General features: G+C 40.1%; 1 protein-coding gene across 4 annotated transcripts in view; it reads left to right on the top strand.

Annotated features, from left to right (window-relative positions):
- Window positions 1–27716, top strand: part of Utrn (utrophin) — a 479533-nt gene that overhangs the window by 129177 nt on the left and 322640 nt on the right. For all 4 annotated transcript variants that reach the window (XM_010626629.1, XM_010626631.2, XM_010626630.2 and 1 more), the window contains 12 exons: window positions 887–1090; window positions 2006–2187; window positions 2856–3006; window positions 4128–4247; window positions 7311–7412; window positions 12922–13029; window positions 13296–13475; window positions 14339–14508; window positions 18900–19023; window positions 20902–20989; window positions 26098–26342; window positions 26497–26677. In XM_010626629.1, the coding sequence (XP_010624931.1) occupies window positions 887–1090; window positions 2006–2187; window positions 2856–3006; window positions 4128–4247; window positions 7311–7412; window positions 12922–13029; window positions 13296–13475; window positions 14339–14508; window positions 18900–19023; window positions 20902–20989; window positions 26098–26342; window positions 26497–26677 (1855 nt within the window). The remainder of the gene's footprint in view (window positions 1–886; window positions 1091–2005; window positions 2188–2855; window positions 3007–4127; window positions 4248–7310; window positions 7413–12921; window positions 13030–13295; window positions 13476–14338; window positions 14509–18899; window positions 19024–20901; window positions 20990–26097; window positions 26343–26496; window positions 26678–27716) is intronic.

Raw genomic sequence — 27716 nt, 5'->3', positions numbered from 1 at the left:
GTATTCTCTGTTCGTTTATATATATGTGAGAGCTTCTACATAAAAATTGTAGTTGAGAGTTGATAATGGGAGACAGTCTATAGGCGAGTCTTAAAGAAGTTTTGTTCTGAACAGAATCAAAAAGACCAGGAGAGACAGTAGGCTTGGTTATAAGATACTAAAGTACATAAAGAAAACTCCATTGCTTTGGAAGAGCTAGAGAAGGAGGGAAGGAGCAAGGGGGAGAGAGAGAGAGGGAGAGGGATAGAGAGAGAGGGAGAGGGAGGGAGGGAGGGAGGGAGAGAGAGAGAGAGAAATCAGCAAGTAAGGTAAGGGCTGTTGCCTTAAAAACTAGGGCTGGATGTGTGGCTGTTTTTAATTGTCCAAGATGGACTGTTAAAATACAATTCAGTAAAAGCCTTTTAAGTGAGTGGGGGTGTCAAAGCTGAATTCTAATTTCTCTCTTTTTTTTTTTTTTTTTAAAATACCCATTGTTTGAGGTTTGCCATGTTTCAGCTCTTCTGTGAAACTTTCCTAACTGCTTTAGCCCTTGGTGAACTCAAATAGCAACTCTAGTTGGGACTGCGGCATTTATAACTTTGTACATAGCCATTTATTTTTGCTTAGAAGTGATTCATGTGGGTTATTTCTTTCTCCTCAACTATATTAGAATTGCCACTAGCCGGGATTCACGAGACACTCATGAGAGCATGTCGCTTGTGTGCCCTTTTCTGTCCTAGAGTGGTAAATGCTTTCCGACTGGTCACAGCTCTGCTCGCCTCAGTCCTGAGAGTCGGGCTGATGCCCGAGACACTGGGCTGCTTGCCCCGTGTTCTCTACCTTGTGTCTTTGCTCAGTGACTCCTGTCTTCCTGACACTTGTGGCATTTTCTTGGTTTTGTGTTCAGAGCACAGCAGTGGCGGAAGAGCGTGAGAGTCCCCGAGCTGACACCCCTAGCACTGTCACCGAGGTTGACATGGATCTGGATGGCTACCAGATAGCTCTGGAGGAGGTGCTGACCTGGTTGCTGTCTGCGGAGGACACTTTCCAGGAACAGGATGACATTTCTGATGATGTCGAAGAAGTCAAAGAGCAGTTTGCCACCCATGAAGTAAGTGTCTGTCCCGGTGGCTGCATCTATCTATCTACTGTGGGACCCGCCCCAGTGGTTGTTTTTTCTGAATTCTGTTCCACCGAAAGGTCGAGGCATATTTTAGGACTTGTGATATTTAAGTAGGGCTTTGTTAGAAAACCGGGGTGGGTGATTAACTGTGCATCAGAATTAGATTTCAGATTTTTAGCCTTCTGGTAACTTGTATATTTTGTAGAGCCATGCAAACAAAAAATAAATGCATAGTCCTGCTTTTTTTTTTTTTTTTCCCGGAGTGTATTGCTGTAGTTAAAAACAGAATGACTAACCAGTAGACCAGATCTTTAGATTTTGAGTGTTTCCCAGGAAGTGATTACTTTTATTTGTTAAGTGATTGAGCAAATATCATGCCCAGTGTTCCCGCGTACTTTTAAGCAGCAGGAGTTTCTTTCTATTTTGAGGACATGTTATACTGTAGTGTGGTGATTTTCGCCATGTGAAGGTTTCTTTCTGGTTAAGCACTTTTTTGTGTACAAATATAGACGGGTGTGAACTTGACAGGTTATATTTTGGATGGACAAGAATAGAAGTAGTAATAGTCCTTAAACAGCTCCTTTGGAGTGAGTGTGGTATTTTTCATTATATTTACTCTTACTCCACATTCACTACCTATTAGCAGCTTAATCAGCATTTGCTTTCTAAAAAGCAGGCATTGTAAGATGTCACGTTATTCTTCTTGATCTGTTTTTCTTTGGAGTTATGCCAGGTGCTTGTTTCCTATTTCCAGAGCTTAAAACATTGCACCATCATCTACCTTATCTGTACTCTGCAAGGCTACCTTTCTTTACTGCATTGATATTTGGGTTATGTAGTAGCAATCTATAGATTTTTTTTGTTCCTGAGCAGCTCACAAGTCACTATGCTGTACCATTGCAGGCTTTCATGATGGAGCTGACTGCGCATCAGAGCAGTGTGGGGAGCATCCTGCAGGCGGGCAACCAGCTGATGACACAGGGCACTCTGTCGGATGAAGAGGAGTTTGAGGTCCAGGAACAGATGACCCTGCTGAACGCTAGATGGGAGGCTCTGAGGGTGGAGAGCATGGAGCGGCAGTCCCGGTGAGTGCCAGGGAAGCCACGCCATATTCCATGGACTGCGTTGCACGGTTGAGCTCAAGGATGAATCTGCATGTCTGTGAAAGACAAGCTCAGTACAGGAGTAGCCTCGGAACGTTCTCGCTTTTCTATGTGTAAAGTTGACAGAATTTTGCATTATCTTCATTGATATTTTAGCCAGATCCAAAGGTAAAAGTTCAAATATGGAGATTGATGAAAAAGGAAAAGATGTCCCATGTGACCCGTTATTTATTTGCTGTAGTGTTAAAGTAGCAAACCTTTCACTGGATATAATGACAGGACTATTTGATGTGGACCTCCTTTTCTGTTTTGTAACTTTTTGTTTTAAAGCAAACTTTTCTCATGTTCCATTTTACTCTTTTTGGTGTGTATTATATATTGTATTCCATTGCTGTTTCCACATATATAATAAGCTGGAATTCTTGATTGAAGAAACAGGGATTTTAATATGAACCATAGGTGCTGTTATTTGCATTCTTTGACTGCATTTAGAAGATTCCATTTAGGAAGAAAATTAACCCTGGTTTCTACATTTAAAGGCTAAGTGGTACTATAAATGGCTAGACACGGATGTGTTCCCTTTCCCCATTTTCCTGGTACTGGGAAGTGGGGAAAGAGCTGGTGGCAGCAATGCTGTGTCCCCTGGCCAGGTTGCACGATGTCCTGATGGAACTGCAGAAGAAGCAGCTGCAGCAGCTGTCAGCTTGGCTGACCCTCACAGAAGAGCGCATTCAGAAGATGGAGACCTGTCCCCTGGATGACAGCTTAGAATCCTTGCAAAAGCTCCTCGAAGAACATAAAGTAATTCTGCCTCCTGTTTCTTTCCTACCTTATCAAGTGTGAAAGAGCAGCACTTAACATTCTCAGGGGCTGATGGCTTCTCTTGTTAGTGTGGCCTTGGGATAACATCTTCCATGTCATCTTTTATTTAACTGACAGAATGGAGCTCAGGGGACTGTGTCTTTTTCAAGCCAGGGATCAAAGTGCAGGTACAGCTTCACACAGGTTTGCACATGGCTTTTCTATGAAAGTACAAAGCTTTCATAAGATTCTAGAAGGGTGTTTTTGGACCCTTAGGTGGTGAAGAACCCTAAGGTAGTGGCATTAATGCAGGGTGTGGATAAGGAGACAGATTGTTTTAGGAAAATGGTCATCTCTTCGTTGATCAGATACCAGGCGAGGAACAAACTTGGTGGACAGTTTAATTTGGTCCCAGTTTTACTAGATAAGTTTTCATAGTCACAAAAAGAAAAAGGAGAGCATTATATTCCCTCTGTAAGTTGAAGAATTGTATTGATCAATGAACCATCTAGAGATCTGATTCCTAAAGCTTTAGGGCTGTATTGACCACTACTTAGGAAGCCTTTGATAACACTTTTGAAAGTGTTTAAACAAATCATCTCCATACATCTGTCTAATGACCGTGTGTTTCCCACGGAAAAGGGGAGAATGGAAGGCATCCATGTGTCCTGAATTGCTTTCTAGTAGCTGAGCAGAATGGCTTCTGAGTATCATATAGTATTCTACTCTCTCTTTATGCCGTACTCCACTAGATATAATGACCTCTGACTCTTACCTATGTAAGCTCTGGACTTACTGATTTACCAGTTTTATATTTTGGTCTTAATTTTTAGGATAGCCACTCAACTCTTTTAACTTTTTTTTTTAGCCCAGAACTTAGAATAAAAGTAATAATATCCTATTTGCAATCTGTTATGACATTTTCAAACGGCTTTGGTGTATAATGAAATATAAAGATGTACAAGAGGCATGTTGCGTTAGTAGAACATTTAGGTTAATGATTGGAAATTTCAATATGATGCCTCATTATGTGTCCTTAACGACTATTGACAACTGAATGGATTTAAAATAGGTAAATGTGAAAGGGTAGAAATAATAGCTTCTCTTAATTCTTTTCGTAGAGTTTGCAAAATGATCTTGAGGCTGAGCAGATGAAGGTAAATTCCTTAACTCACATGGTGGTAATTGTAGATGAGAACAGCGGAGAGAGTGCTACAGCTCTTCTGGAAGATCAGCTACAGGTAAGGACCCTGTGCAGTGGTAAAATAATCCTGAAGGACCTGTGGCCTGAGACCCAATTACGTGGTGTTCCTGTGCTCTGTGTCTTATCTCACTGTTTATCTGGAAGGGTAGAAAAACCTATTGTGCTAGCTTTTCATCACTGTACAAAATACTCAAGGCAGACTTCTTTTGTTTTAACTTTTATTTTTGTCCATGTTTGTAGTTCATAGTGTTTACAGTCCTTGTGTGGAGTTGGTCCATGTACATAGCACATTTTAACTCCTTTTTTTATCCTTTTCCTTTCCCTCTCCCTCTTCCATTTCTTGATTCCCTTTCCATTTGAAAAAGATCTATCGCCCTGTTTCCTAATTATCTATCTTTAATTTTGCACTTTTTTATAATGTGGGATTCTCTTTTAAGAGAAACCATGTGATATCTAAGCTTATGCATCTGATTCATTTCTCTTAACATTATAGTCTCAAGGTGCATCCATTTTCCTACAAAGGACTCAAGCTTATCTTTCTTTAGGACTTCCTCATAGGGAAATGAGGTTTACTTAGCGCACCATTTTGGAACCCAGAAGTCCAACTATCATGGTGAAAGTTTTTGTTAGGGTCCTGGTTGTCTCTATCCATCATGGGAGGAGCATGATATCTGTCTGTGTGTCTCTCCTCTCCTTACAAGGCTGGGATTCAGTCATGGTGGCTTCATCCTAATGATCTAATCTAATGTAGTCACTTGCCAGCAGCTCTGCCTGTGAACACTTTATTGATTAAGTTTCTATTCTTTAAATACCAAAAGGCTTTGAGGATCAAAGTGGTGCATGAATCTTGGAGAAACGACACATAGCACTTACCTTTGTTTTTTCCCAGTTGGGGCTCCCACTGGGGGCATGTGGGAGACAGGAGTACCTAGGAATTGATTCCTTCACTTAAGCTCTTGGGATGAAAGGGTAGCTCGTTGCCCAGCTTCCTTAAGCATAAGATTAACATGATTTGAAAGCAGGGAACTGGTTGCAACAAGCAGGACAGAGGCTTTCTTGCTTTGAATGGGTTGAAGAATTTGTGAAAATGTGGATTCAGCTCTATGCAGACCTGAATCTGTGTGCGTGAGGGGAGGTTGGGATGAGCAGTGAATGTGTGTAGTGTAAGATAAAAGTGTCTATGGATACTAGACTTTGGGAGTTTCTGCTGGTTAGCATTTAATATCCCTGTTTCTTTGGTAGATCCATATGTGAATCTCAACACTTCAGTTCAACAAATTGCTTCCTTTTACCCAAAACCATAGTATATCTTTACAAGTCTTTATGAAAGAGATTAATTGGCATTTCTTTTGAATGATACTTGGATTGTCTGTTTATGATGTTGCCAGTTTATGGTTTGTAGTAGCTTTCAGGCTCTTAAGCTCATTATGTGAAGTCCTTGTTCAGTTTATTTAAAGTTGGCCAGTGGTTCTGAGACTTCAGGGCCGTGGTATTTACTTACTATACTCCTCCTAGAGGTAAGTATTCCTGCTTTGGTTGTTTGGCAGTGGTGAAACTGAAAGTGAGAGATATTAAGTGACAGCCCCGAGCCTTGCACAGACAGTGAGCTGAGCCTTCATGCTGGGACTCCAAGCTCTACTCTTCGTACTGTAAACAGCTCAGGCTGGTGTTAAACAGTCAGGTAGCATAACGTGAATTACGTAATTCTTGCTCACGTATAAGTAACTTGGAAATCAATTTTTAACACTTTGTAATCGCTACTTATGAAATACGCTTTTGGGAAAACCATCACGAAGGATTTCTAAAAATTAATCGCACTCATTTATTTAATATTTGCTTATACTTGTAACATTCTAATGCTAATTTATGTGGAGTTTTCTGTGGATCATGTAAGATAAACAACAAATTGATTAGCTATTTTATTGTTTTATAGAAATTCTTTTATTTCAAATATAGTTTTTATAAATTGGACATTTTTCATAATTTGTTACTCTGCATTGTCAGGGTGGCCCTGAACAGTCATCAGGGGAAGCCCGGTTGCCTCATGAGGGGCAGCAGGGAATGAAAGAATAATATACAAGGAGCAAGAAATAAAGAGTAAAGAATGAAGAAAAATTTATTACTTCTGGGTGCTGAGAATTGATGTCTAGGTTTCTCCTGAGTAAAGACCACCAGCTCTTAGCTGTTTCACGGCTAAGGCCACAAGGCTCTGGATAAGTCAGTATTTGTGATTATACAACATAGCAAGGGGCATGCAGGCAGATGTAAGGAAGAGCAGAACTGATGTACTAATGATTCAGGCTTGGAAAAGGGAGTAACGATGTACATTTGTGAAGGCCGGGTCACAGTGAGCAAGGCACCTGTGCTATCTTGCTGGTCCCGGCTAACGAGCCACCTGCATGATCTCAGCAACCGTCTGCTCCCTCAGCTTCGGGGTTTCTGTTCTGTAGGGACCTCACGGCTTCCTCCAGCACTGAGATCTCAGTTGTGACTTTTGTCATAGGTGAGTCTGTCTCCGAACACCAGCTGAGAAGGTCCTTAGCTGTTCACACTTAGGCCGTGGAGTGACTCCTATTTTTAATCAGGAGCTGAATTATAAGCCAAATCAGTAATCTAAAGCCTGCTCAGTATGGATTCAAGCTTGTCTCCTGGAATACATACATGTTTTTTGGCGTGTAAAAGATAGTTGAGAAATATAATAGATGTACTTTTGGAAAAAAAATAGTGGTAGCCTGAAAACTTTGAAGTACCAAAAACAGATGTGCTGGCTTTATTTTCAAAACACACAAAAAAATGTCACATTCTCATAAAACCACAATGAAATGGAAGGAGCCAGGGTACGGTTCTAATTTTGCTACTTTCTAGCTCAGTAGTATGAAATAAGTAGTTAAATCCTGCAGAATTTTTTTCTCATCCATACATTTATTGGATTAGTCTGTATTTATAGGCATAGTCTGTATTATTTTAAAGTAACTTTTATGAAAGTATTTTTTATGAACTGTCAATCTATAGTAAAGAAGAATGGAAACAGTTTCTTGAAGGATTATGTTAACTCCAGGCTGAGTTACAAGAGACTGTTTTCTTCCCTTTCCTTCCCTAGAAACTTGGTGAGAGATGGACAGCTGTGTGCCGTTGGACTGAGGAACGCTGGAATCGATTGCAAGAAACCAGTATATTGTGGCAGGAATTACTGGAACAACAGGTATGAACTGTTATGCCTCAGAGACGGGTGGAAAGTGACTCTTGTTTTATTATGGCGTTAGAATAAAGTTGTCCTGTTTTCTTTGAAAGGGAAATATGAAAATAGTTTGCTTTTGTTTTCAAAGTGAGATTTCTAAGCCAGGTGTGGTGGTGCACACTTGCAGCCCCAGCCCTGAGAGGCTAAGGCAAGAAGATTGCTTGAGTCCATGAGTTCAAGACCGGCCTGTGCATTATAGTCAGACTCTATGGCAACAGAACAAAACAGTAACAAAAATGGTATTTTTATCCATTTTATAACTGATCCTGCAGCTTATTCATACATAGAATGTTTATGGCTTCTTGGTAATAACAGCGAATTTATTTGTGCTCATTACTCGTGAAGTTGGTGCTTAGATATGCTACTTGGTGCCATTGAACACTGAAAATATTACTGGAGTTGTGTTGTGCCCTGTGCTTGAATTTAGGTCAGCATGGTTCCAAGCATATGCCTTGTGCTGAGTAAATGAATCTGCGGACACCTTGGGAACTTTACATCACACAAAATTTTCTTGACTTTTAACTAGGATAAGTCCTGAAATCAAGGAGAAAATGTTTTTAGCAACACCTTTGAATAAATAGCATACTTTTCATACTAGACAGCACCACAGAAAATCAAATTATTATGCTGTGTCTCTCTACTCTTTCAGTCACAGGGGTGGGTGGCTCTTTGCCTCCGGAAAAGCGATCATCAAACCAGAGTACAAAAAAGCAGAACTTTTCTCCTCAAATCCCAGCTGTGGTCTAGAAAATAAACAAGTGCTCAGAATTCCCACATCTCACAGTGAATCCATTTGATTCTTTTAAATGCATTGCATTTCCATCCAAAAAAAGTAACTAGGTTTTCTTCAGGGAGAGGGCATTTTGTGGTTTAGTGAATATGGTGGCAGATAGTACATCTTGAAAAGTAGGTAGCAAAATTTGTCCAACTATAAATTATTAATCGCTACCCCTCTCCTATCTTTGGCCAGCATTTTCTTATTAAGAGTCATGTAATGGACCTGATTCTGCTCTCTGAAATATTTATATTGCACTTTACAGATACTTACATTTATTTGGAACCTTCTTTTCAGGTCAAAAAGATAAAAAAGATTATTTAAATTTTTACTTTGATAATGACAGTCGGAGACATTGATTGCCAGGAAAATCTGTTATTTTTCTATTGGGTAAAATAATTTCAAATCTGGAAATAATTTTAATTTAAGAAATATTAACAAATGAAGAAGAGGTTAACATTTTGGCCACCTGTGTGACTTGAAGTTTTAAATTGATCTTTGACTCACTTTTTATTGGAGATAGAACCTTTTAACTATGTGTGTGTGTGTGTGTGTGTGTGTGTGTGTGTGTGTGTGTGTGTGGTTCTTGTACCTTTTATCTTGTGCTGTGCTTATTTCTGTGCATACTTTCTCAGCCTTACTAGTTTGAGAAATTATCTAGGGACTTCTCAGGCTATTTGTCTTTTATTTTCCTAAACTTTGTCTCTCCTCTGTTCTTTCCCCTTCCTTTTCCTTTTCTTCCCTTCACCTTTCTCTCTTCTTTCGATAAAGCAGAGGAATAGTTGTCAAATGAATTGATAAATAAAACAGTTAGTAAAATATTCACCCCACGGCAAAAACAGAATCTGTCCAGCCGTACAGAAAGGAGTCTCTGCTGTAGCTTCTTTGTTTGGGGGATTATCCGAGTGCAGCCGCAGTTGGCTTTCATTCCTCTTCAAGAAACTAGGAGGGGTCAGTCTTGCTCTTTTTTATTTTTAGAATGAATTTTATGGGTACACTTTTGATGCACATGATCCCATTCATCATAGGGAATTTGTACCCATACAGAATATATCTTGATTCTTCCTTTTTTCCCTCATTCCTCTCCCCTCTCTTCAACTCTTCTTCCTTTCTTTATTTGCAAAATCTTTGTTTCCATTTTCTTCCATCTTCTTTTTGTTTCCTTTTCCCTTCCTTCCCTACCCACGCCTGTCTCCTCCATTCCCCTTCCAACTTGAACATTTTCTTCCTACTTTCCAATATCTATCATCTATTTTGGTATTTATTGCACTTTTAGTTTCTCACACAAGAGGAACAATGGAATATTTAAACATGTATGACTGGATTATTTCACTTAAGAGTCTGTTCTCAAGGTGTATCCATTTACCTAGCAATGTCTTAAGTCTATCCTTTGTGGTAGAGTAGTACTCCATTGTTTACAAAAACTATATTTTCTTTATCCGTTCATTCACTGATGAGGAATCTGAGCGGTTTTCAAGATTTAGCTATTACAAATTGTGCTGCTGTAAACATGGTTGTGCATATGTTGCTGTAGTATAATGGTTTTAACTCTTTTGAAGAGACACCAAGAAGGGGAATAGATAGGTCAAAGTGGAACTTCTAGTTTCAGTTTTTTGAGGATTCTCCATACTGATTCCTTTATTGGTTGCACCAGTCTATACTCCCACCAACAATGGAGAAGGGTCTCTTTTCCCCTTTAGCTCCTTTAGCATTTGTTATTGGTTGATTTCTTGGTGAGAGCCAGTCTTCCTGGAGTGAGATGGAATAATCTCAGTGTTGTTTTAGTTTGCACCTCTCGAATGACTAGTGACGTTGAACATTGTTCATATATTTATTTGCTGTGTGTACTTTCTCAGAATTCGTTTCAGATGCCCATTTTTGGATTGAATCTTTAAATTTGACAGAGTCTGATTTTTTTTGAGTTCTTTATATATTAAAATATATATATAGTCCTTTGTCTAAGGAATAGTGGTAAAAATGTTTTCCCTTCCTGTGGGTTGTCTCTTTACTCTGTTGGTGGTTTCTTTTACTGTGCAAAAGCTTTTTAATATGGTAAGATCCCAGTTGTTGATTCTTTCTATTATTATCTGTACAATTGGGGTTTGGTTCATAATATCCTTGCCTACACCAATGTTTTCAAGAGTTTTACCTATTTTTATCTTCCAGCAGATTAAGTATTTCTATTTTAATATTTAGATCTTTGATCCATTTTGATTTTAGTTTTAGTTGATTTTAGTGAGAGATAGGGATCTAGGCTTAATCTTTTGCTTGTGGAAAGCTAGTTTTCCCAGCACTATTTATGAAAGAGGTGATGTTCCAGTGAAGGTGTTTGGCCCGTTTGTTAAAGATAAGGTTGCCAAGTGTGTTTGGAGTTGTTTCTGCATCTTATAGTCTGTTCCATTGATCCTTGGGTCTGTTGTTTTGCCACTACTGTGTTGTCTTTATTATGGTAGCTTTGTAGTATAATTTCAAGTCAGGGATTATGATATCCTGTGCCTTGCCTTTGTGGCCCAGAATTGCTTTTGCTTTTTTGTGTTTCTTCTGGTTTCACATAAATTTTAGTATTGTTTTCTCTAGTCTTGTGAGGTGTGCTATTGGTATTTTATTTGGGGTTGCATTACATCTGTACAACATTTTTGCAAGTTAGCCATTTTCACTATATTGGTTTTGCATATCCAAGGACAAGGTATCTCTTTCTGATATCTTTGATCTCCTTTTTCAAAGTACTGTAGTTTTCCATCTAAAAGCCTTTTACTTCCTTCGTTAGATTGATTCTCACTATTTCATTTTCTTGATGCTATTGTGAATGTGTTGTTTCTCTAATTTTTCTCTCAGTGAGTTTGTTTTTTGTGTATAGGAATGATATTTATGTTTGAGTGTTGACTTTGCATCCTTCTATGCTACTCAATTTGATTATTACATCTAGGAGTCTTTTGTTGGAGTTTTGGGGGTATTCTATGTAGAATATCATGCCATTTGCAAATAAGGATAATTTCACTTCTTCCTTCCTCATCTTTATTCACTTTTGTTTCTTCCTCTTATCTAATAGGTCTGACTAATGTTTCCAGGGCTATATTGAATAGGAGTGGTCATAGTAGGCATCCTTGTCTTACTGCTAATTTCAGAGTGAAAGCTTTCAGGTTTTGATCATTTAGTATGATGTGGGCTGTTGGTTAGTTATAGATGGCTTTGGCCAGATTGAGATAAAGACTATCTATTCCAATTTTTTGTCGTTTTTTAAAAATCATGAATGTGTGTTGAGCTTTATCAAATGCTTTTCCTTCATCTTTTGAGAGGATCATATGTTTTTTTTTCCTTGGTTATGTTAATATGATATATTACATTTAGTGATTTGCTTGTGTTGAACCATTCTTGTGATGAATCCTACTTGCTTATAATATATAATCAGATGATTTGCTGCATTCTGTTTACTAGTATCTTATTGAGGATTTTTGCATCTATGTTCATTAGGGAGATTGGCCCCTGGTTCGCTTTTTTGGTGGGATCCTTCTCTGAGTTTGGTATCAGAGTAATACTTGCTTTCAGAAATGAATTTGGGAGTATTACTTCCCTTTCAATTTCATTGAAGAGTTTGAGTAGTAGTGGCATTAGCTTTTCTCTATATTTCTTGTAGAATTCAGCAATGAATCCATCAGGACCTGGGCTTTTCTTTTTTGGTGGTTTTTAAACCACCAGCCTTACTCTTTTGAAGCATTGGTAATTCTTTTCTATTTAAAGAACATGCAGTTTTGACCAGTCAGTTTAAATACTTTCAGATTGACTTTGGACCACCCTTAGACTTCCTCCTTTAATTATAATTGCTGGATGCTTGAAGACCAGTGTGGTTTTCCTGCATGATGTTGTGGAACGATCATTGGGTTAAGGATGAGGGTGCTCGGTTCAGCCCAGCCACTAACTGTTCACCTGATTGCACGTGTCGTTCACCTCTCCCTTTTTCCTCCTGGACACCATGGGTGGAACAAACAGTCTGAGCTTTTTACTGTCTCTAGTGTGATGATTGTTTTGGAGGTGTTTTCTGTCCTTCCAAAGAATTAGATTTAGTTGGTGTATTAGTCCATTTGCTGTTGTTGTAACAAAGTGTCTGAGGATGTGTACTTTGTAAAGGCTTATTTAGCTCTCCATCTCAGAGGCTGGGACTCTCAAGAGCATGGGGTTGGCTTTAGTGTGAGCCCCTTTGTCTGTGTCACATCGTGGTAGGTGGCATCGAGGTGGGAGAGCTCATGTGGCAAACCAGAAGCCAGAGAGCAGGATGGGGTCACACTTGCTTTTGTGTAACATTCTGCTCTCGGGAACCAACAAAGGTCCTACAAGAACTGTATTTGAGCCTTCTGAGGGCAGCAGTGCCCTCAGGGACCTACTCCTAGGCTCCACCTCCCGAAGGTCCCACTTCCCTTCACTTGCCACACAGGAAATAAACTTCCCACACACTCAAAGCACCCCCAAAGCAGAGCAGGTACCCAGGTGTAGGACTAATGTCAGGATGATCTGAGAAGGAGAACATTTAGAGAAAGAAATATTTTCTGAGTCATTTCTACCACCGACTTGAGTGTTTGAAGCCCTTCTTATCCCCAGGTAAAGGTGAAGTGGCTGACACAGGTGAGAGATTTAGGTACTTGATTACACCAAATTACCAAATGGTCTCCCTGACTCGTTTCTAACTTTTGTTATTATTTGTAGTGCTTGCTCAAAGCTTGGCTCACTGAAAAAGAAGAGGCTTTGAATAAAGTCCAGACAAGCGATTTCAAAGACCAGAAGGAACTAAGTGTCAGCGTTCGACGCCTGGCCGTAAGTGATGTTCATCCTCATCTCCTGTGATGTAAGGTTGTGATGTCCTAGTGTTGTGTACTGATAGTGACTAGCGTTGAGTGAATACCGGTTATGGCTCATTCACCAATGCTAGACCGCTGCCACGCATTGATCTCAAACTGTTATCGTTTGTATATTTTAGCGTAGAGAATTATAAAATATACCTGTGCATATTTCCTGAGTGGGCAACAGAAAGGTAAAATTCTGTTCAGAGAAAATCATCTAACGCATATCTGAAACACTAGATTTTGAAGGAAGACATGGAAATGAAGCGCCAAACTTTGGATCAGCTGAGCGAAATTGGCCAAGACGTGGACCAATTACTTGACAACCCCAAGGTTTCTAAGAAGATGCACAGTGACTCAGAGGAGCTGACTCAGAGATGGGATTCTCTGGTGCAGAGACTGGAAGACTCCTCCAACCAGGTACCTTTCGATGTGGATGGTTTGTTGTACAGTGAAGTGAAATTTAAATGTTCAGGTTGGTTTTTGTGAAGTAGAGGACTAGAAAGTCAACTACATGTTGGCTCCTTATACTTGAGGAATGCTTGATATGGATTGATATAGAAATCTTCATATTTCCAAGGTAAAGTTTAATAGATACAAAAATCCTAGTCATAGCTGTAGTTTAATTTGTAGAAGTTAATAATACCTCACTGAGCAATGTGAATCTCAAAATATCTTAGTGAATTGAAACCTAACTTTGGTTTATACATGAACGTTGATAGCAGGGTTATTCATAGCACTCAGAAAGCAGAATAGCCCAAGTAGCTATCGAAAGATGAATGGCTGTAAAGTGTGGTGCATCCGTACGCTGTAATCCGTATGTTATTTTTTTATCCGTGGTTCTTATAATTAATGTGTGTTTGCGGTACACAATGACTACATCCCTTGCAGGGAATTGGCACATATACACATGTGGTAGGAATGAAGATTGAGCCTGTGCGTTGGCCTGGATGAGCAACGGGAACATTATGCTGAGTTAAGGAAGCTGTGGTGCCACTTTCACGAGCCGTCCAGAATGGCAGATCCTCACTGGGAGAGTGGAGTTGTAGTGGCCAGGGCTCGTGGGAGCAGGGCATGGGAAGTGTCTGCTATGGGTATGAGGTTTGCCTTTGGAAAGAAGATAAGCCATCCTGGAGTGAGGCCGCAGAGACGCCTGCACGATGTCATGCATGTCCTGATAGCGGACCAGTAGTGCATTTGCAAAGGAAGAACAGTGTGACATATGGACTGGATCTCAGTAAAGCCCTTTCTGCAAAATTAAAACTGTATGGTTTTCATTTCAGGTGACTCAGGCTGTGGCAAAGCTGGGGATGTCCCAGATACCTCAGAAGGATCTTTTGGAGACTGTTCGTGTTAGAGAACAAGTAACCACCAAAAAGTCGAAGCAGGAACTGCCTCCTCCCCCTCCCCCCAAAAAGAGACAGATCCACGTGGATACTGAAGCTAAAAAAAAGTGAGAACACAGAGGAATTTTCCAAACTCCAAACTGCACACAGTGTTTTTGATAGTGGGCACTTACTTTGTACTAATCGCTAATCAAATGCAAATGTAGACATAATTATTGTTATGGAAATTCAGCTACTGAACCACTCACTGCCTTAGCTTCTTTGGAACATTCTGCTTCACCCTACGAAAGCATCAGATTGTCCTGGATGATTTTATTAATCCTGTGCTCAATTTTTAGAACCATGTGATGGAACCCTTCTTTTTCTGCGATTTTGCCTTGAAAGGATACGATTGTCTATAACACCTCATTTATTCTTTCTTCTCAGTTTACATCTGTGACAATTTTGCTTTAAATAGCTTCCTTGTTCTTTATGAGTCTCCTTCCTCCCCTCCTCGTTAAAAAACACAAGTCAGTTGAGTGAGGTGGCACAGGCCTAAAACTGCAGTTATTTGGGAGGCTGAGGCGGGAGGACTGCAAGTCTGAGGCCAGGCTAGGTAGCTTAGTGAGACTTTCTCAAAATACAGTAGAATGGAAGAGGTGGGGTTGCATCTCAGTGGCAGAGTGCTTGCTTAGCGTGCGTGAGGCTGTCCGTGTAAATTCCAGCACTAGAAAGAAAGAAAAAGATTTCAGGTAAATAATAATTTCTTTTTAGTCTTTTTTTTCCTCTCTCTCGCCCTTTCATTTTTTTTTTTTCTTATTTCCTTTGTTAATTCTTTTGGCAGACGTATTAACAGATTCTTCACGTTTGACGTAACAGGGGCACTTTTAGTTAAACCTTTTTTATATTTTTGCTGTACTGGGCATTGAACTCAGGACCTGGCGTTTGCCAGGCAAGCGCAGTGCCACTGAGCTACATCCCTGGCTCAGGGCACCTTTAGTTAAAACATCTCTTTTTGCCTTATTGATTCAAAGGAAAACTCAGGACCTTTGTAAGGAGACCAGGGAGAGCTGACAGATACTGAGCTTTTGCTGCTGTTGGATTTCCATTAAACTGCACAGTGTCTCGGATACTGTGCCTTCCACGCGCCGTAAGAGTGAATCCCCACAACAGCGTGTGAGCCTGACAATTATTTTTCCCCTTTGCGGTAGGATTGCGGGTCTTGGGAAAATGGGAATGTATTTGGGGTCTGAATAAAAATGGTAGGTGTTTCCTAATTTAGCTTTTGTTAGACAAAGTCAAATTGCCCTTTTGAGGTGATTTATTTTCCTTTTTATGATGTGCCTCTTTCTGCTTCCTGAAAGCCTCTTCTCTCGGCACCAGTGAGCCATTGAGTTGCAGGCTGCAGAATTTGTACTTTGGGAGCTGAGGGGACCCAGCTGGAAGAGGCTTCTGAGTTAATGTTGGCATAGTCGTACCTCTCCTAAATGCCTGTTGGCTGCCAGGTGTATCTGACAGTGCACTTTGTGCATCTGAAAGGATGAAAGGTTAGGAGAGACCAGAGTGCCTCACTTTGAAAGCTTAATGTGAATCCAGAGAGCTTTCTGCTGCAAGAAATTAAGTCCTTTGCTCAGAGTGAAGTAAATGATGAGGTCATTCGTGTTCCACGTTACAGGAAGTCCTGAGGCCAGGCAGTTTTAATGGGAGATGTGCTTCAGTGACCTCTCCACCCTACTGCCTGCCCTTACTGCCTGTTGGCTTTCACTGTCGGCCCTGTCCTTTCAGCAGACCACTCCCCTGGGTCCCCTGGCTGGATGCTGTCCCTTGCTTATGTCTTGGGTGTGTGAGAGGTGGAGATGATCCATTTTCTTTTCCACCTCTCTAGTTTGTGTTCAGAGACCCTCATATAGGATGGAAGGATTGGGGCACAGGGTTGTGAGCAACCAGTGTTGAGGGCCACAGCCATCAACTCCAAGGCTGGATTGATGTGACAGTCTTTCACTTAATCCCTGGAAAAACAGAGCCTGCAGTAGTTAGTATGTCCGGTTCAGTGAAGGAGAAGGTGGCCACGTCTCATTATTAGAAAGGTTCCTTTTATGTCCAAAGTCTGCCCCCACTAAGTCCTCTTGTGTGTTAGTTCTTTTTGGTGCAGTATAGTCGCACAGTCCCTCTTCCACATGGTTTGTGAAGACAGCAGTTCTAGTCCAGTTTTCATTGTCCTGAAGCCCAGACTACAGTTATTCCGAGTATGGTGTGACTTCCAGACGCTCATATCTTCATTCTGCTGTAGAATGGACTGCCCAGGCAGTAGAGAGCCTCGAAGAACTGCTTCGGCACAGTTCCTAGCTCACAGTACCTACTGTAACGATGTTTACTTACTTTCTTTAATCTTCTCTTGACTCTTGATTCTGCTGGTTGTTCTTTGTGGTTGTTTTATCAGCTCAGGGCATAATGGGACATTCATCTTCCAGAGTGTGGGCATCTGTGATTGTGACCTGAAATCATTGTATCACTTGCTCCTTTTGAGGGTGGAGATTGACTGAGTCTCCAAGGCCACTTCAGGCGTTGTCCCCGGATGGCCTTCCTTTCCCTGAAAGATTCAACAGAAATCTGCTGTTAGGATGCAGGGAGAAGGGGCACTGTTTGTGACACCTTGATTCCTGGTTATTTGCCTAGAGCAGCACAAAATCCCATACCTATGCTAAATTCAAACTCTTGAAACTCAGCATTCTGTGAAATTGAAGTGTTTATTGAGCTATTAAAGATCCCAGTCAGAAAAAGATCAGGTACTGGGATAAGTCCTCAAATTACTGGCAGTGAGTCTAGATAGGGGTTAAAAACAGTGAACATTTGGGGAAAGAAAGCATGAATCACTAACATTGAACCTTACTGGTTGTAGACAGGAGGGCAGGGCTGTTGGAGGCCATAAAAGTTTTTGGAGGGGATCCTCCAGTAAGGTAAATTACTGAGTGCTTCTGGAATGATTAGGATTACTGCTCTGGAAAGGTTTATGTCAACCTCAGTTGCCCAAGGGGAGGGGGTTGTCTGGCCACCATGTTAAGGCAGGATTTCAACAAACAGCTAGGAATGGGGCACAGTCTTTTGTTAGCCATGACTGGGAGCTGTTGTTCACTGATGAACTTCCTGGATCCACCCTCCAGCCTTTTAGATTAAATTTAGGACATCTCCAAATATGACATACTACCAGTAAATTTACCTGGAGGAGAGGACAGTTAGTCATACTTCACTAGAAATACATGTAGCGAAGTTTCCCAGAAGAATTGAGGATAAAACCTGTGTTGCTGCTCTAAATTCTGAGATGCTTTGAGCAGGGAGCTCTGACTACCTTAGTTTGAATATATCCGTGTGGACAGTTACTTAAAGGCTCCTTGAGCTCAGTTTCTTCAGCTCCAAAGGGGATAACAATAGTACGTACTTCAGAGGGCAGTTGTGAGTACATAGGAAACACTCAGCCGAGTGCCTGGCCTCTGATGCGCAGTCCTGGCTCCTTTTCCTCCCTGTGCGCCTCACTGTGGCTTCCACAGCCTTCTCAACACCAGGAACCTTTCCCCTTTTCTGCCTCCCCTCTGTCACTGTCTTGGTACTGGCCCTTTTTAGGACCACAGCCTTTTCTTTGCAGTCACCTTTCTTCAGTTCTGGCTTTTCAGTGAACATAAAAGTATGAATGGAATCCTGTCAGTTTAAGCAAATAGCTCTTGCTGACTCCTGATTGCTCTTTGGTTAAGTGCAAACTCCTTGATTTGTATAACAGAACCATCCAGTGTCTCTGGAGCTTGTGGTTCTTGGCCACCTTGTCAATTATTCCTCCCTGCAAGTACTGGCTATTCCTGACACAACTCATTATTTGCAGTTTGCAAAATGTGACCTTTCCATTCTGTTTTCCCTTTGCAAGGAAAGCTCTTAAGCAGAGCCAGGGTGTACTCCAGGAAGCCATCCCTTTCCTCTCCCTGGTTGGATTAGGAGCCATTCCTGTGAATTTCAGGAATTAGCACCTAGCAAACCCTCTTGTTATCACCTGTAACTTTCCATTGCTTCCTAGTGCCCAAGCTCCATGAGGGCTGAGATTGGTGTGTTTTATTCAGCTGGTCATCACCAGTGCTGCCCATACTGCGTTTGACAGTGCCTGGTCTTTACTAAGGCTCTGTAATTGCACACTGAACAGAAGAAGACATTGCATTCAGGAATGTTTGTACTTGCTCTTTTCTGTTATCTAACCAATTTTATGTTATCTATAAGAACTTATAAAAATTCAAGTAAAATTTTTATGTAATCATTTAATGTATTGAACCTATAATATTATTCTTTTCATGCTTTTCATGAAAAGATCATACTGTAAATGTTTGATCTTATTTTGTGTGGCTGCTGTGTTTCTGGGTGGCCCTTGGGGGCACTGTTTCAAAACGTATTCCTGATTAACATCTGGGTTGTTCTTTCTTGGGCCTAATAAAACAACAGGAGAAAATAAATGGCAGATGGTAACCTGTGAATCTTAAATCAGGTTTGATGCTGTAAGTGCGGAGCTGCTAAACTGGATTTTGAAATCCAAGACTGCCCTTCAGGCTACAGAGATAAAAGAGTATAAGAAGAAGCAAGAGACTTCAGCAATGAAAAAGAAGTTGAAGGTAAAGCATGAAACAAAATATTCTAGTGAATAAAATATTTTATCAGGCTAGAGTTGCTGTTGGCATTAAGATGTAGGGGAGCCAAGAATTTCCTGGGGAAAAAATGTGGCCATCAGATGCCTTTTAGAACAAGGCAGCAAAACCGGAATCCCTGCTTCCTGTCTCCCATCAGTGCTTGCATGGAAGAGAATCGTTTTTCCTTTTTCCTTCCTAACGGTGGAGGTATTCAGCAGGCAATACCTCCTAAGGCCATCCAGTTATCATTACTGTTTTTCACTCTGTGGACCTCCTTCTATGTAGTGTCTCCTAACTTAGGACTTTGTGTTATTCCTGAGATGTTTTGCCTTTTGAGTACAACAGATTATTTCACATCTCAAAATTTCTTCAATATATTCTTTAAAGATGAAACAGTTTTTAAAAATAAGTGCAGTCAATCAGTCCTTTTGGATCTGTGGGCTGTCTAACTGTACATTCAACCAGCTGTAGATAAGAAATGTTGAGAAAAAGTTTCCAGAAAGTTTCACAAAGCAAATTGAATTTCCCCTGTATGGAACCCAACGCTGAACCAGTGAGAAGCAGGTGTCAAGCAGTCGTGTCCTGCCATAGCCTCTGGCATCCTCCAGACCCGAGTCTCTCCCTAGCACCTGCCATTAACACATTCACTTCGCACCTTATTCCTGGAGTAAGATGTAGAATGGTTGCTTCTTTACTAGACATTTTTTCCTTAAAATACATGCAGTATGATGGAAATAACATGAGAAAAAGAAAAAATGGAAACAAAGTCTTTGTAGATAAGGAGCGGGGAGGGGTTCCAGGGAGGACAGGGAATGGGGGGAAAAAAGAACCTAGATGGATTATGTAAAGGTGCACATTTCCAATGATGAATGTCATTATGTTATATACAGTAAATGTACCAATAAAATTAGTTTTTAAAAAAAGTTCAGCATTTCTCTAAAATCAGAGATAAAAAAAAATATGCAGTGTAATGATTTCTCATCTAGCATTGATATTGTATTAGGTAGTGTATGTAATCGAAAGTGAGTTTTTATTGATTTTTTAGGTGAGGTCTCACTGTGTAGTCCAGGCTAGCCTTGAACTTACTATATAGCTCCAGTTGACTTTCAACTTGTGATCCTTCTGCCTCAGCCTCCTGAGTGCTAGGATTTTAAATGTGTGCTACCATGTCTGGCTAAAGATGTTTATTTAAAAGCATATAGAAGCATGTGTGTAGGCTAAATGCACACAGTACACCATTTAGTAAGGGACTTGAGCACCCTTAGAGTTTGGTATCCCGAGGTGTCTGGAGCCAATACCCCACTGTTATTGAGGAACAACCCTGTTAATGTTAAAATAAACAGCCACTCTTTGTGCACAGAGAACAAAGTGGGCCCTAAGCTTATTATCATTACTTAAAAATCTGAAAGCAGTATGATTGGGTTGGAAGTTTGCCTTAGACTCTTAGACCTTGCAAGAACACCAACAAATAATAGTAGGGCTCAAAGGGTTCCCTCATTTCTTGCTGGTTAGTTTTCCTTCAATGATGTCTGCCATCGCTCATTCAATTCTTTTGACTTAAATCATTATTTTTATAATTAGGAACTTATAATGAACATTTTTTTCAGGTAAGAGAAATGAAAGTTTTGTAGTTGCTGTCATTATTTATTTGAAGTCCCTTCTCAGACTTATTCATCCCCAAATGCTGATCAGTAGTCTGGTTTCACATGTCTTTCTTATTAAAGTATTCTTGTAGGTAAACTTTGGCAGAAATACCTATAGAACATTCAGGAGGAGCTTTAAACAGAAACATCTAAAATAGCTTCAATAGCAGACTGAGAAGGATAGGAGTATTTCATTCTTATACTGGGACTTTACTTTCAGGAACTAGAAAAAGAACGAACAGAAAGAAGCCCCCGAGTGGAAGAATTAAACCAAACTGGACAAATCCTTTTGCAGCAAATGGGGAAAGGTGAGACCTTTGATCTGTTTTTTTTTTTTTTTTTTTTTTTTTTTTTGTCTTCAGATTCCTTTAAATGGTGACATTGAGTGGTATTTGTGGTTAGACATAGTCAACCATTATTGTAACTTTCAAATGCTCTTGCTATAAAACTGGTTTTCAAAACTATTTTAGGGAAGCAGAGTCTTTTAAAAATAAAATCCTATGTTGGATCTAATTATTAAAAACAGGTAAAAGTGCAGTCTTTTCTGCTTCTAAGGGGGTCCGTCAGTCAGAAACCCTGGCATCTCAGCAGTACAGTTAAAATCCAGGGGTGTAGAAAATTTTAAACACATCTTTTAGGATTATATATATTGAGGATCCCCCCACCAAACACACAGACTAAGAAACAAAGCTACCTTGGTAACATTTAGGAAATGAAGTTACGTTAAGGTAACTTTGTTACCTGTGTTCCTTAATACTATTGGATGTTTGATCACTTTCAGTGGATTATATTATTTTATTCCAGGGATTTTAAAATAGTGAAATCTGATATTACTTGTATTTGAAATTTCTATTTGTATGAAAATTTTTTTTGTTCTTTGGCTGTGACTCAGAGGAGTTTCAAAATTAATGTTTTTGGTTCTTTCTTTGGTCTGGCTTTGTTTGTTTGTTTTTGGTACTGGGGATCGAACTTAGGTCCCTGCATTTTTGAGGCAGTCGACAGAACCCCTGAGCTACATCCCCGGCCCTTGGTCTAGCTTTTTTTTGAGGGGAGGGGGAAGGATGCCAAGGCCTGGACCCAGGACCTTTGCAAAGAGCTACCTCACAAGCGTGCTCCCCCCCACTTTTATTTTTTATTTTGGGACAGAGTCTTGCTAAGTTGTCCAGGTGGACCTTAACTAATGATCCTCCTGTCTCAGCCTCTCAGAATGCTGGGATTACAGACCAGTGCCCTGATGCCTGGCTCCTTTTGAAAGTCATTTGTTACACACTGTATTCCTCATTCTAAGGGCAGTGAATACTTCAGGATGGTGGGGGGGGGCATCTTCTGCTACTCTCCTTGACTAGAGCTTCAGGTAACCAGAGCAGAATTCTGATTACTAATTGGAAAAAATGTCTCCAGAGCAATAATTTTCATCATTTAATTTGTGACTTTTTTATGGAAATTGTAACTGTATACAAAGCAAATAATGTAATGAACCTTCTTGTAGCAGGTATCTGCTTTGCTAATAAGTGATATTCTAGCATTCTTGAATGATTTATCATCACTTTACTCCTCAGCTAGTAAAAATTTCCTGTATTAAAATACAGGAAGCCTACTTGTACTATTTAATAAACAGATACACCTGTGTAACTCACGCTGACAAATCGGTATGTAGAACATTTTCATCTCTTTGGAAAATTCTCCCGGGCCCCTTCTCATTGGTCTGTAGATCTCTCTTTAGCAAACCACTGTTCTTATTGTTTTAAACTTCAGATAATTTTTGCCTCCAGCTTTTCAGAAAGTCAATTTTGTATATATCAGAGATTTACACACACAGATGTAAAATGTGTCACATATACCCACGTGTGCAATGTATGTCCATTTATCTTTAAATTAGGCAAATGTTTTATTCTCACTTCATGTATTATTAGTAAAGGTTAATTTTCTTCTGTAAAGGAATACACATAAATAGAACATTATGTTCTTTTAAAATCTACCCTGTGAGGTTGTCTTAGGTATCCTGCGTGTGGGCACCCTGGTTGGGGTGGGCTGTTTACTGGAAGAGACACAGCCAGACCATAATTTTCCATAAGATGTTGACTCTTTCAAACTCTATAATTGAGTATTGAATTTATGTTGAGTTCAGTCATAGATTCTTTTGTCTCAGCATTCTATGTAGGACTGGGTGTCTGGTCTGAATATGAGGTAAATTCCTGAGTCTGAGCACTGTTTTCGCCCCATATCTGTGTCAACTTGTATTTGGTAGGCAGAATTAGTGTGCTGGAAGGAAGACTTCACCTTGGTGAAGAGTTGGCCAGAGGTAAGATTTTGTAGTGTAAGCAGCAGGGAATTGAAGAATGGATAAACTTGGGTCATTCTTAGTCGAGTTTCATGCTGTTGGACAAGTCAGGAAACACTTTCTGTGTCTAGAAATCGAGAGAGTTTACTAGCTAACTTAGCTTTTGCTCAGTGAAACCTTACTGTGAATTGACAGTCCTAAAAATATAGCTTCTGAAAAGTGGATTCAGGTGGAAGTGATTTGCCAGGGTCAACTGCAACATATAAAACATGTTGTTTTATTAAGTAGTGATTTTGTGATCTAATGTAAGCTTGTCTAGTTTCATAGGAATAATTTTATATGTTGCGTTATGGTGTTGTTTTCTCTTAGTTTTAGTAGAAGTAAAAATGCATTCAGTAGAAGACAGTGTTGCTATTGATTTTAAAAGATGTATTTGTTGTTAAATTTTTTAAAGATGTGTAGAAAAGCTTGGAAATGGAGCCATTGATCTGAGAATTTATGTGTATTGGGTTTGATTTTCTCACTTTTAGGCAGCAGGAGTGTCTGTCTTTTGTCAGTGAGGGAAGATATTTGTTTTTTTTTTTCTCTGTCCCTTACAGTCTTTCTATTTTATTCATTTATCCAGATTTCCAGGCCCACATATTACTTTTCTACCTGTGTCTAGTGCTATTAGTCCTGTTGCTATTATAGCACCAGAAATGGCGAACAGGAGTGAAGGCATAGTTGGGAGACTGTCTACTCCCCATCCTAAGAAATTTGCAATAAATCTTAGAGTATGAATAACTAATGGATTGGAGATTTACTTAACAAAATGAAATATGGCCACCCTTCACCTAGGTAAGGCTGTAGAGAAAGAACTGTGTGTCATTAGAAACTCAAGTAAAATTCTTTAGTAAAACAGACACTCAAATAATCATGTCACTGTTTTCCTGAAACCACTTTCACCAAAAGGCTCACCAATGCTAAATTTAGCATCAATTTTTTTTTACTGATGCATGTGATGAAGCTTTGCAATCTCTTTAGAGCTCATGCATGTTTGAAAAGAGGAGTAATTTGTTTCATTTGATCTTCCTCATGAATACCATGATTTTCTTGATTGAGTTTATCTTATTCCTGGAGATTACCCACTAATCTAATACGGATTTCCATAAAGTGATGTTTCTGAATTGACACCCATTATAGCTGGCTAAGTATATAAGTTTGTGAAAATTGATGGTGATTTCATTGGCCACCTTTCTCATCACTGGCACCAAAAACCTGATACCCACAGCTTAAAGGAGGAGAGTTTTACTTTAGCTCATTGTTTCGGGGGATTCAGTCCATGGTTACCTGGCTCTAAGACAGAACCTCAGGGTGGAAAAGTACGGAGGGACAAGCTGCTCAGCTCCTGGTGGCCTGGAAGCACAGTGGGGGAACGGGGCCAGGGGCCAGATACAGACTCTGAGGTCTCCCCTCCATGACCCACTGAGACACCTAGAACCTTGCCTTGCTGATTCCCCAGGCAGCTTCTGAGGCTATCAAGTTGACAGTTAAGTTTATCTGTCCCAGTGGTCCTATGTTTTGTGAACAGTTTCCTTGATTATAATAATGGCAGGTTGAAAAGTGTAAAGTCAAGCGAGAGTAAATAGGAATGTGTTACATGCTTTGCCTTTTAGATAATTAATAAAAAAGTACTTTTATTAATTATTATTAATTTTGGCTTTTGACTAGCCATTTTCTAAGACTTGAGTGTTCCATAGAAATGGAAAATTTATAATTCTTGATCTCAGGGAGCAAAGCAATTTTTAAAGACAAAGTGTACTTTTCCCTTTTTTATAGATGTAAATTGTGCTTTAATCATAATGTGACATCATTGTAGCATTTCATTTCATTTCATTTTTAGAATTTGTTTGAAGGGACAAAAGGGGTAGATTCTGGAACACTGTTTGTGAATAAATAAGTGAAGAAATTTCAGCTGCCCTAGTACCTGAAATGAATGTCTCCTACCAGTTTTCTAGACGAGTGATGATAATTTCCCATCTCAGGAAAGCATCTCTGCTTCTGCCGTCTCTTGAATTCCTTCTCATTTGAGGAAGACTTTCTTCCTACTTCTTCTGCTTTGCTCTTTATAATTTGGGCTTCTCCTATAACAGAACTCATGCAATATTTATGCTGTGGGTTTGATTTATTTCACTTCACATTGTAGTCTCAAGGTGCATTTATTTTCTTACAAATGAATCAGATTTATCCTTCTTTATGGCAGAGTAATACTCTATCATGTATAAATACCACATTGTCTTTATTCATTCACCTCTTGATGGACTTATAGGCCACTTCCAAGACTTAGCTATTATGAATTGTGCAGCTGTAAACATGGGTATGCATGTATCATTGTAATATGTCTTTAACTCTTTGGAGAAGATACTTAGCAGGGGAATACCTGGCTCTTATTACTTTTAGTTTTTAATGTTTTGGTAGGTTGGGAATTAAACTCAGGGCCTTGCACATGCCAGGCATCTACTCTACCACTGAGCTACATCCGCAGGCCCTGCTCTGATATTTTTGATGTTTTTATCTTTGTCTGGTGTACCCAGGAGGCTTGCTGATGCTTCTTGAACTTGACTGCTGGTTTAACATTCTTTCACATAACTGTTCATTTCACAGCAAAAGGATTTCTTGCCATTTGCAGTTCAGTTGACCCTGTGGTTTGACCACCACAGGATTGAGTTGCCTTCCAGCTCCACTAGCCAGCTGTCTTTTCGTTTCTTATGGCAGTGGATCTAAGAACCCCAGGCAAATTCAGGCAGTTGATTTAATTTCCCTGGCTCTGAGTGGGAAACTGCCAAGAACGGCCGCTCACATTCTGTGGAGTCCAGTGTGACTCTTTACTGATGTGCCTGTGGAGATAGCCACGCTGCTCAAGCTGATATATGAAGACAGCTTCCTCCTTTTTAGGTCAAGGAATTAAAATAAGATTAAATATTTTCCAGATGCCTCATTATTTTTGTTGCTGTGCTAAAAGGGACTTACGAGCTTGATTATGGTATGTGACCCTGGCTCATTATTTCAAATATGTTATGACTATGTAGAATCAATTCCGAATTGACGTTTGTGACACTAAATGAAGGGTCTGCTTATTTTTTTTTTTCTGTGTAGAAGGTCTTTCGACGGAGGAAATAAAAAATGTTCTGGAGAAGATTTTATCAGAGTGGAAGAATATATCTCAGCATCTGGAAGATCTGACCAGAAAGGTTAAGCTTCAGGAGGATATAAACGCTTATTTTAAGCAACTTGATGAGCTCAAAAAGATCATAAAGACAAAGGAGGAGTGGGTGCAACAGCACACACCCTTTTCTCCATCTCCACAGAGTTCCTTGCCAAGTTTGGAGGCCTCCTGTCAGGTGAGGGCCAGGCTCGTCCAACAGGCTGCCATGCTGTGCCCCGTCCATGGAGGAGAGGCGCCTGGATCAGCCCTTTGCAGTCAGTTCTGCTTGGATGCGCTTCCTGTGGGGAGCTTCTCCACGGAGTTATGTGACTGTATTTTCTCTTCCGTAGAGGGAGCTGAGCAGCCTCCTGGACCTCCAGCCCAGAATTGAGGCTGTGCGGAAGAGCTGCTCCGCCCTCCAGTCTGAGCCTTCCGGGCCAGGGTTTGTGCAGGCGGACTTTGATGACCTCGTGGTCCGCCTCCAGGCTGTGACGGTGGTTTTACAGAGTCATCAGCACCAGCTGGCCATGAGTAAGTCCACTCCCTTGTTTTTCTTGCTCAATGACTTTAATATCTCCTCTCTTAGTTCACCTCCACCTAAAACTTGCTCCCCAAATTTATACCTAAAGTGTCCTTGGGTTTCACTCTGGTTTCACTCTTTTTACTTTGTACCTGTGTGGATAAAGGTCTTAAGTACATTTGGTCTCTTTTCTGGACCTCTCACATTGATTGTAAAAAAACTAGCTGCTTTTCAGTGCTCTCAGTGTTACTAGTAGAATGTCTTGATTTTTAAAAAAGTTTTGGTGTATTTGTTTGCTGCTGCATGCTGGGGAAGCGCTCTATTACTGAGTTACACCCTCCCTGGCCCCAGCCCTTAAAGAGATTTTTAAAGGACAGAGTTGTTTCTTTGGTCCTTCTCAGACTAACATCTGATCACCGATTTCTTTTCACTCCAAATGGTTAAAGTTTTGCAATACCATACCTCTTTTAAAAGAAATCATATTCCTTTTCAAGAATCTGAAAAACTTCAATGGGTTCTTTTTGGAATAAACCTGGTTTTGGAAAATTCACTGTTAAAGGTTTCAAAAGTCATTCCTCGGGCCAGGGATTTAGCTCAGTGGTTCTGCCGCCTGCCTCCTAAGCACAAGGATCCGAGTTTGATCCCCGGTACCAAAAACAAAACAAAGTCATTCCTCATAGGTTATTATTATTATCATTATTATTATTATTTTGGTGGTGGTTGTCTTTTTATTTTTCTCTCCTTAGCCGCTGTTTAGGTTCAGGCATATGTTATGTTATTTTGTTTTTTTTGGTTTTTGTTTTGGTACTGGGGATCGAACTCATGACCTTGTGCTTGAGAGGCGGGTATGGTGCTACTGAGCTAAATCGCAGCTGTTGTGTTATGTTTTATAAGGGCACTGAATACTCAGAAGCTGTGCATGTAACCTCTGTCTTCCTTGGGCTGGTGTAGATTGCCGGAACCTTAACACCTGGTTGTGTGGACATTGGTCAGATGGTATTGTTGCCTTTCTTCCAGACAGGCACGGGGACAGCATGTCTTTGTTCTTCG

Source organism: Fukomys damarensis, unplaced genomic scaffold (genome assembly GCF_012274545.1).
Source record: "Fukomys damarensis isolate Sample0158 unplaced genomic scaffold, DMR_v1.0_HiC HiC_scaffold_14, whole genome shotgun sequence".
Taxonomy (NCBI): Eukaryota; Metazoa; Chordata; class Mammalia; order Rodentia; family Bathyergidae; genus Fukomys; species Fukomys damarensis.
The sequence above is the reverse complement of the archived record's forward strand: the minus strand, read 5'-3'. Positions and strand labels throughout refer to the sequence as shown.